Genomic DNA, 10,187 nt, shown 5'->3' on the forward strand with positions numbered 1-10,187 from the left:
GCCCAGGAGGACAGAGAGGAGGCCAGACATAAATATGAACAGGCAGCATTGGTTGGCCCAGTCCCAGGGACAGGCAAGGAGAAGCAGGAAGCGCATCCCAGAGCATGGGCAGGATAGGCTGGAATAAGGGCACTACTAGCACACCTTGGTCCTCATTATCTTGTTTATTGAAAAGTTTTAAGCAGAATTTTAGACATAAAAATGAGCAAATAGAGAGGTGTTGGGGACCATAGCCAGTCACTGCTGCGCTGGAGGCCTGGGCTAAGATCCCACAGAGACAGTTTCCACCATGCTTGCTTGCTTCATGCTCTTTGCACATGGGGAAGGCCAAAGTCTAGTTACTGAATTAAGAGGGTGGTTGGGTTCCATGCAGCCAAAGAAAGAAGGGCCTGAAAGCAGCCAACTCTGAATCGGCAGGATAGGGCTTTGTAACTAAGGAGCAGCAGTGTCGAAGTCCCAAGAGCCAGGAGGGGGGCTCCCAGGAAATCCCAGGAGTGTGCATCTGGGGAGCCAGGACCAGGGGAGAGGAAGGGAGAAAGGAACCTGGAATGAGGGGGGAGTCAGGCTGCGTGGCAAAAGGGTCACCTTCAGCCCAGCCTCACAAGCCCGAGTAGGAGGCCTCTGTGGTCTCAGACCAGGATGAATCCCGGCGGGAAGATGGCAGCTGCCTCTGGTGCCCACTCTGGCCAGGGCAGCCCAGGCGCAGAAGTAGCGTCCACATCCGCTCTCGGAACTTGACACCCACGAAGGCATAGAGCAGCGGGTTGAGGCAGCAGTGCATATAGCCCAGGCCTGAGGTGACAGACTTGGCCACGTCCACATGGCTTTCTCGGTCGCAGTTGCGGGCCAAAGCCCCCATGTCCATGAGGATGTCCACCATCACCACCAGGTGGTAGGGGGTCCAGCAGAGGGCAAAGGCCACTACTACCACTACCACCAGCCGCATGGCTCGCAGTCGCCGCTGGCCCCTGGAGACCAGCAGCACAGCTAGGATGCGGGCATAGCAGTAGGCCATGACCATCAGGGGCAGCAGGAAGCCAGCCACCAGCTGCAGTAGGCGCAGTGCCGTGCGGCCCACCTGTGGGAAGTTGTACTGGCAGTGGGTGGCATTGAGGCGTGCGTCACGGTGGGCTGACAGGAAAATGAAGTCAGGGAGGGCAAAGAATAGACATTGCCCCCAGACAGCTACACAAGTGAGGGTCACACGAGCCGGGGGCCCCCGGCGGTAGAGCTGAGTGGCATGCACTATGCTCAGGTACCGATCAAAGCTGATGCAGGCCAGCAGGAGGGCCCCTGCATAGAAATTGATGTTGAAGAGGGCACCTGCCACTTTGCAGAGCCCAGAGCCGAAAACCCACTGGATCGCAGCGTCCACTGCCCAGAGGGGGAGGGTTAGCACCAGCAGGGCATCAGCCACAGCCAGGTGAAGCAGGAAGGTGTCAGTGCTACTCAGGGCTGCTCGTTGGCTCAGCAGCACTGCCACCACAGCACCATTGCCCAGCAGCCCCAGCACAAAGAGGAGGCCATAGAGGGCTGGCAGGAAGGCCTGGTCAAAGTTCAGGCTGACGTCTTGTGGGCAGGGTGGGGAATCACAGCAGAAATCGCTCTCGTTTTCTCCTCCATAGTCAAAGGAAGAGCTATAGTTTTCCAGGAGATAGGCGGGGTCAGAGCCTAGAAGCTCTAGGCGTTCACTGATCTGTGGAGGGAGGGAGGAGAGGAAGGAACAGACCCTGTAAACAAACTCCTTCAGAGATGTAGTCTGAGGAGCCTTTCTGGGAGCCGTAAGGCAGGCCTTGAGGCCTGGGCCACACCCTGTAATTGTCCCCACCTTTCTTCCAAGGCCACACCTCCTAAACTGCACCTGCCCAGCCTTGGTGCTGATATGTAATTTTCTTTCTCAAAGGCTGATTCTCACTCACCCTTCAGGGCCATCCCTTCAGCCCAGGGATTATGGGCTGGAGGAAATTTCCCCTGTGCCAAGAGCCCTCCCTGCCCCTCTCCCCTCTCTCCTTTCTCTTCCTTCAAGGCTTACTGTTCTCAGTGTCCTGGCCACACGTAATTCTACCACCTTCCTCCCCAGGCACCACCTCACCATCCCCTCTCCCTTCTCGTCACTCCTCAGCCCTTGTCTGGGGACCCCAACTTCCTGCTCCCCATGGGACCTCTCTACAAATCACCGTGCCCCCTATGCATGCTTTCTGCCATTCTTTTCCTCCCTTACACCAAGGACTGCCACCCACTGGGGGCTCCTCCACCAAGCTTTAGCAGAAATACTTCTTCCAGCCTTCTCCCATGAACCACCCCAGAGCTGCAGGCCTCCCCAGTGCCAATTCAGTCCAGCACAGAAGAGCCAAAGTCCCAAGTCAGAGCTGAAGGGAGCCTTGCAAGCTCTCGGGGGTGAGCCCCCACCTCCTGCATTTTGTAGATGAGGCACTAGCCAGAGAGGGGAAGTGACTTGCTGGTGGTCATTCACACTAATCAATGGCCAAGGTGGGTTCTCAATTCCCTGTCCAGTGACCCTTCTACATAACCCCTGCATTCTCTATCTACTCACCCAACCCTCTGGTGGTCTGGCTCATGGGCCAGCCCTGCCGATCCCCTAGTGTCCTGGGCTTTCCACTCAAGAGAGTGGTCTGGCCTGGCTGGGCAGCAGCACTTACCTCAGGGAGCATGGCTGGGTTGGTGCTCCGGCTGCCTGGCGCGTGCTGCCTGCCCCTCTGCTTTGGTGCTTGTGGTTGCGAACCTGCACTGTACAGAGGAAGTAAGGGTTTCATGTGGTTCTTGACAGCTGCCTCTTCCATGGGGTTATCTACACCAGACCTCCCTACACCCAATGGCATACCCCGGGCCAGGGAAGCTGCTCTGGAGGATCTGACACAAGCCTGGGGCCAGAATGTCTGAGTCCTAGGGAAGGGTAGAGGCAGGTCCTCCGAGGGGAGAGGCCTGAAGGAGAAGCAGAGCAGGTGGGGAGTGAAGCCCTGCCTGCCACCAGGGAAAGAACTGCTTCTCTTGTGCTCATTTGTTCTGGGCGGGAGTCAATTTTTGCCTGATTGTAGACTGGCTCGATAAACATGTTAAGTCTATAAAAGGAGATTAAACCTCTTTTAAAAATCAAAATATTTAAAAGAAATTGACTACACTAAATCTAATCCTTTACTATTGCCCCTGCATGCTAATCAATGGGGGCAAGGAAAGGGAATTGCTATGTGCCAGATGTTGCTTTAGGTGCTTTCTCTGTCACCGCCTCATTCCAACCACACAACTCCTTCGTCAGGTGGGGGTTATCCTTATGACTAACCCAGAAAGGAGAAAGGTCTTCAGCAGACACAGCAAGTAAGGGTGGGTGCTAAAGCTGGACCCATGGCTGTCTGACTCTCCTTTTTGCTACTTATCACACCGCCTTCAGTTTTTATAAATAGAGAAACTATGACATATTAATGCTGTTAAAACCAAGTGACTTAGAGTTCTATATTTTAATGTGGGTGCATCTGGAAAAGCCAATGATCACATGGTGGAAGAGGCAAGTTACAGAGTATGTGTATAGTTTGCCACCACTTACGTAAATTCTAAAAACCACACACAAAAAAGCACTGTATTGCCCTGGATACAGCTATTTGTTCTAGAGTTTGAAAGAGGGACTGGAGATGCCACAAATTCGTGAGAGCAGTTGCTCCTGGGGCAAGCAGAAGGGGAATAGAGTTGGGGAAGAGTACCTGGGGATCTCCTGATTTTAAGGAAAATCTGTAAACAGCGTTTGTGGATCCAATCAGTCCTTTTTGGCTGCTCACTGTGGGGAGTTCCACTCCCACCCTGCCCTCAGCTCTCTCCTGCCCTCTGCTCCCCTCCCTGTCACCTTGTTCTCATTAGCAGCTGGCAAAGGTGGCCGTTAACTTGCCTTTCCCAAGCAGTTTCCGCTTTTCCTCTCTCCCCCGAGATGAAAAAGAGAGACATAGGCAATGCTAGCCCATGGTCTTGGGGTCCAGTGTTTAGCCAGAGCACTTCACAAGAGCCTCTAGCCCAGGGCCTGGGATTCAGTTCACACTGATTGACAAGATGCACACTTGATAAGCCCAAAGGCCCTTCCCTGCCTCCTGTGGACAGAAGACATGACTATCCCTGCTCCAAGCAGCTTGTCACCTGCAAGCTCCAGGCCAGAAGGAACTGAGGGCCTGGAGGAGGTCAGGAGCAGTGTAAATGGAGGGGACTGGGAGGATTCCGGAAGCCATGGAAGTAGGATGGACTTGGCAAGGAACTGCCTGCCAGGTGAGGAAGAGAAGTGGGAGCCAGGACCAGTTTCGTGATGCTGGTGCAGGAAGAATTTCCATTCACTGGGCTTCTACACATGAGAGAAATGAGGACAACGAAAAGGGACAACAAAAACGCTGTTTACAGATTTTCCTTAAAATCAGGAGATCCCCAGGTACTCTTCCCAACTCTTCCCTTTCTGCTTGCCCCAGGAGCAACTGCTCTCATGAATTTGTGGCATCTCCAGTCCGCTCTATTTGTTCAACATAATGGAAGGTCTTCTATTCTGCAAGTTTGTCCTTCATCACCTTTGTAGTATCAAAATGATTTTTTTTCTTTATGAGATGATGGTAGAAATAGCTGATGGTTTTGGAAGTATCTCCTGTTGTCAGAAGTTGACAACCCACTGTGGGTCCTCTAAATATATGTTGGAATGTTACTGGTCCATGTGGAATTTCAGTCTAGGGACCCTGGTGTCCTTCCTGTGCCCCACTCGCCTCATCTCTATCACATGGGGACAATGACCCTCACCTTCCTGGACTGCTGGGAAGAAGAAACGGCAGCACGAACACATCAGACAAGAGCTTTGCAAAAGTGCAGCTAGCTTTCCTTTCTGAGTGTAAGGGCCGTATCCTGATAGGCCAGCCTCGGGGCGGGCTGCTCTCCCTGCTCCCTGTGTGGCCAAGAACATTGAACTTCTCTGGCTCCAGCCCTAAATCCACCCAGTTTGAGCTGTGTGACCTTGGACAAATGACATAACTGTCTTGAGTTGGTCTCAGCAGGGTTGTTACAAGATAAACTGAGATAACCAAGGCTGTAAGGCCCTGGGCATAGGGCCCTGCACTTTGTAGGCACACAATTGAGAATGCTGAGTGGAAGGCAGTGGCTACAGACCTAGAGTTACTGGGAGTCTTCGTGTTGGGGGAGCCCTGGGAGTGTGGGGTGGGCAGGCGTGTGTTTGTCCAGAGGGTGGCCCCTCCAGAAAGGCTGCCCCTCCCCTTAGGTGGGAGTGTTTGGCCAGCCCTAGCCTAGTGCTCTGGCTTCCCAGCTGTGTAATCTCAGGCAAATCATTTCACCTCTCTGCCTCAGTTTCCTCATCTGAAAAAAAAGGGATAAAGATAGTACATGTGTGATTGGCTTGCTCTGTGGACTGCCAGTGCTACTGTGGCATGCGTCTGATACAGGGTAGGTCCCAGTGAGCAGCAGTTTCCTGCCTTCCCAGGCCTCAAAACAGCAGGTGTGTGCTGGGCTTCTGTGGTCTTTCACAGCCCAGGTGCCTTGGAAGGTGCCTGTGTCATGGTACTGAGCCAAGCCCTTGTCTGGTCTCTAATTTGGTCCTTTCCTCTCCCAAGCAGCCTCCAGACCAGGTCAAAGGAAGGCCCAGCCCTTGGGGAGACACCCTAGCCGGGAGCCTGCACTCTGAGTTCTGCTCTCCCAAGCCGCAAGCGGGGAAGCTTGAGGAGGAAGTTAGTCAGAGTGAAGCTGCTCTGGGCCCCACCTGTGGTCAAGGTGTGAACTGTGCACCTGTCTCTTCTCTGCCACCCCTCCCCCTGTTTTTTTTCTTTCTTTCACACCTTTGGGCTGTGGTTTGGGGAGATGGGAGGCTCAGAGGTCTGAGCCCTGGGCCCAGTCCCTCACAGGAAGCAGGGCCTCCACAGCTGTCTGTCAGAGCAGCCAGGGAAGGGGGCCATTTCCTCCTCCTCCCTCTCAGTGTCTGCTGCCTTGCAGCCCCTCAGAATGCCTCTCGGAGCCTGCTCCCAAACCCCTGGGACTCAGCCACCAGCCCCAGGCCATCTGAGGAGCAGGCTCAGTGAGGCCCAAGCTTCTGTGGGCTGAGGCAGAACCTTTCTTTCATGAAATTAACATGAGTCCTAACCCCCAGAAGGAGCGGGGATCTGCCCCACACTATGCTGGGACTCCAAGCCTCCTTCTACTTGTCCTGAATTTCCCAAGGGAAGGAGAAGGAAGGCCCATTGGTTGGGGACCTCCCCCTCCTCTGCCCCTCTTTTTGCAGCTCTGAGCCCTACTGGGAGACAAGCCCTTTCTAAGTGCCGGGGCCATGGAGTGGGCCCAGCTAGTCCAGGCCCGTGGGGGTGAGTTCCCAAGCTATGGGGTACTCATTCTTTTGGGGACCAGGGAAGGTGGATGTTGCTGCCATTTGTCAGGTGGCAAAGGGAGACAAGGCAATTCAGGCTGTGGGACCAGCAGGTGCTAAGGCAAGGAAGTACAGAACAGCTTGTCAGCCCAGGGGCAGCCAGTCTTGTTGGAAAAGAAGGTACATGTGAGAGCAGGAGGGTAGGGGGGAGGGTTGGAGAGTAGTTCAAGACCCGAGCTCTGCCACCAAACATGATGACCTTCCTGTCTTTCTGTCCCCAGAAGGGCTGAGAAACTGCTAAATAAAAAATAGCTTTCATCCAGCAAGCCCTAACTTTCATACACTTTTAAACTCTTCAGCCACCTGGGGAGGCAGAAGGTACTGTATCCATTTTGCAGAATGGAGGTAGAAGTTCAGAGTGCTGAAGTGACTTGTCCCAGGCTACTCAGCCAGTAGGATTTCTGGCAAGATTCCTATCCAGGCTGCTTTCTAATGTGCTATACTGACTGTTGGGGTGGGAGACCCCTGTCTCACCCCCCCCCCCAACAAAAATACTGTGGCTCAAGGACTGGTTCTTTCAGGAGCCAATTCTGACTCACCACAGGGCCTAACCAGGCATCTTGTGTGAGGGCAAGTGCTCACCCAGCATTATGCCACAGCAGGAGCTTTGGTAAACCTCACCACATCCCCATCTTTCTCGCCTTGCTCCTTCCCGCTTACCAGGCAGAAGAAATGTCAGAATCTCCAGAATGAGGGGCCTGGAGGATCAAGCAAAAATCTGCCAAGCACCAGAGCCCTTTTGCAATGTCCCCAGGAGAGTTTGTAAATGCGCCCAGCCATCTCCAGCCCAGCGCAGGCTGACTCCTGCAGGCCTGACTGGGCAGCTGCTCCACCTCTGGGGTGGTGCATTTGTTCCCAGTCCACCCTGTACCTGGGACTCCATCTCAGCTCAGGCCTGCCCAGACTCTCCAGAGGTGGAGGTGGCAACATTGCCAGTGCACAAAAATCTGATTATGGAAGCCTGACCTTGATGGATTCCCAGTTGCTCCCTCAGTGAACAGGTGGAGGCTGACCCCCTGCACTGCTTAGCTGGGCCGCCCCTTGAAATGAAGTCATCATCAGGCCCAACATTCGCTTCTTGCATTCCCTTGGGTTGCCCCACGGAGTGAAGTCAAAGAGGATAATAACAGCTGATGTTTACTGATTACTTAACTATGTGCTAGGCACTACTCTAAGAGCTTTACTGGGATGAATTCATTTAATACCTACAACTATGTAGTGGCTATGGCTTATTACTATTATCATTCATTCCTATTTTACAGATGACAGAAACACAGGAAGTTTAAGGAACTTGCTCAAAGCCACACAGCCAGCAAGTGGCAGAGACCTTATGTTCTCCCCAGTACACTGCAATGCCTGATAAGGTTAGAGGGACCAGGGTGAAGGGTGGTGTTCAGGGAGGACTAGTTTGGCCTTATCTGTAATATTTTACATGGAGACTGTATTTATGTATTCACTGTATGATTAAAAAGCCATCAAAATGGAAATTAAAATTAAGCTAAAAACTGGGACAGCCCTGACCAGTGTGGCTCAGCTGGTTGGACATTGTCCTGTGCACCAAAAGGTTACTGGTTCAATTCCTTGTCAGGGCACATGCCTGGGGTGAATTCCTGGTGTGTGTGTGGGGAGGGGGGAGGGAAAGCATGATGTTTCACTCTCACATCAATGTTTCTCTCTCTCTCTCTCTCTCTCTCTCTCTCTCTCTCTCTCCCTTCCTCTTTCTCTAAAAATCAATTTAAAAATCTTAAAAAAAAACCCTGGGACAACTGATGAAATTTGGAAATATCCTGGGAATTAGATAAAAACCCTATATCCATGCTATTTTGCTAATTTTGACAACGTAAAAGAATGTGTTTCTTTGTGGGAAATACACACTGAGGTACTTAGGGGTAAATGGCTATCACATTGGCAACTTTCATATGACTTGGAAAATCTGCAGTGGGAGGGTGTACAAAGAATAAAGCAAATGGGAAAACATGCTAATAGTTGATGATATGGTAAAAGGGTATAACAAAGTTTGCTGTATTATTCTTGCAACTTTTCTGCAAATTTGAAATTATATAAAAATAAAAGTTACTGAAAGAATATCTCTCATGCACAATGTATTTGTTGTCAGATGCTATTTCCAGGACCAGCTTAGAGGCCTTGTGAGAAGAAGCTGGGGTCAAGGCTGCCTGGAACACATGGTCCCCTCTGTAGCCTCTGGGGACAGTTCAGTCTCTACCCCTCCTCCCAGCAGGCTCACTTTGTTTCTGGACTCCAGGGCTGATTTCCTTTTCCCACTCTCTAGTTACCCCCAACCTCTCAGCCTTGAGTTCCTCCTGACTCTCTCTGCAGATTTTGTGTGTTTTTTTGAGTGACAAATTATAATATTCTTTTTCTTCTTTTAAAAAAATATTCTTGTTGATCGTATTACAGATGTCTCCCCTTTCTCCCCCCTTTACCCCCCTCTTCCCAGCCCCTACCCACCCTCCATGTCTTCACTACCCTATTGCCCGTGTCCATGGGCTATGCATATCTTCTATATATATAAAAGGCTAATATGCAAAGTGTCCCCTCAGGACTTCAACCAGGAGACCAGGAGTTCGATCACTCGCTATGATGTGCGCTGACCACCAGGGGGTGGCACAGAACGAAGGAAGGTCCCGGCCAGAAGACCCTGATTGGTCCTGATCTCCGGCCAGGTCTAAGGACCCTATCTGTGCATGAATTTCATGCACCAGGCCTCTAGTAAGTAGATAAGTTCTTGGTTTTATCTCTTCTCATCTCCTCAACCCCACATTGAGGTATGTCTGTCTGTTTCATGCCTCTATGCTTTGGGTCTTATTTTGTTGGTCAATTCATTCTGCTCATCAGATTCCACAAATAAATGAGATCATGTACATTTGTCTTTCTCAGATTGGCTTATTTCACTCCCTGCAGACTTAGAACCTAGAACAGCGGTTCTCAACCTGTGGGTCGCCAACCTGTGGGTCGCGACCCTTTCACAGGGGTCGCCTAAGACCATCGAAAAACAAATATATAATTACATATTGTTTTTGTGATTAATCACTATGCTTTAATTATGTTCAATTTGTAACAATGAAAATACATCCTGCATATCAGATATTTACATTATGATTCATAACAGTAGCAAAATTACAGTTATGAAGTAGCAACGAAAATAATTTTATGGTTGGGGGTCACCACAACATGAGGAACTGTATTAAAGGGTCGCGGCATTAGGAAGGTTGAGAACCACTGACCTAGAAGGAAAGTGCTGCCTGCTCACCAGGTGGAAAGCATTAGCAGCCCAAGAGCTCCCTCTCCCAGCCACTCTGAGCCCTGTGTCTGAGGCTCTCAGAAAGACCCCATCCTTGGCCCAGACTGGCTGAAGAGAAGAGATTGGGGCTTGTGTCCTTTAGAGGGTGTCACCAAAGAAAAGGCACACCCTGGAAACCACGGTGCCCACCCCAAAGGCACTCCACTAAGTAAAAGCTGCTGGGAAGTGTTCCTCTATAGGTACTTACTTGGGAGGTAGCCAGTTGTGCTCTAAGCTGCCCTCCCGGGACTTTGCATGAGGCCCCATGGTGATGATAGACCTGACTCCAGTCCACCTTCCTGGACTCTCCGGCCTTCTGGAAAACTTCTCTGCCAGAGAAATGCATTGCCTAAAATCCTATCAGCATGTGATGTGGGCCTCGAGGGCTATTTATTTATTCATTTATTTATTTTATTGTTTAAAGTATTACATGTCTCCTTTTTCCCCCCACTTACCCCCCCCCCCCCCCCCCCCCCCCCCCCCCCC

The 10,187-nt window shown here is 51.4% G+C and overlaps 2 protein-coding genes across 2 annotated transcripts in view; one reads left to right on the forward strand and one right to left on the reverse strand.

Moving 5' to 3' along the window:
- The window catches only part of ACRC (acidic repeat containing), a 34,578-nt gene extending 25,581 nt beyond the window's left edge, over window positions 1–8,997 (forward strand). The window contains exons 11-12 of the transcript XR_001364057.1: window positions 7,663–7,764; window positions 8,962–8,997. The gene's annotated coding sequence lies outside the window, so the exon portion shown is untranslated. The remainder of the gene's footprint in view (window positions 1–7,662; window positions 7,765–8,961) is intronic.
- Window positions 177–2,720, reverse strand: CXCR3 (chemokine (C-X-C motif) receptor 3). The gene is made up of 2 exons (XM_005876206.2): window positions 2,661–2,720; window positions 177–1,696 (listed from the first exon to the last, which is right to left on the reverse strand). The coding sequence occupies exons 1-2, from the start codon at window positions 2,670–2,672 to the stop codon at window positions 599–601; spliced, it is 1,110 nt and encodes a 369-aa protein (XP_005876268.1). The 5' UTR covers window positions 2,673–2,720; the 3' UTR covers window positions 177–598.
- Window positions 8,998–10,187: the final 1,190 nt, after the last annotated feature.

The sequence above is a fragment of the Myotis brandtii genome, unplaced genomic scaffold (assembly GCF_000412655.1).
Source record: "Myotis brandtii unplaced genomic scaffold, ASM41265v1 scaffold481, whole genome shotgun sequence".
Classification (NCBI taxonomy): Eukaryota; Metazoa; Chordata; class Mammalia; order Chiroptera; family Vespertilionidae; genus Myotis; species Myotis brandtii.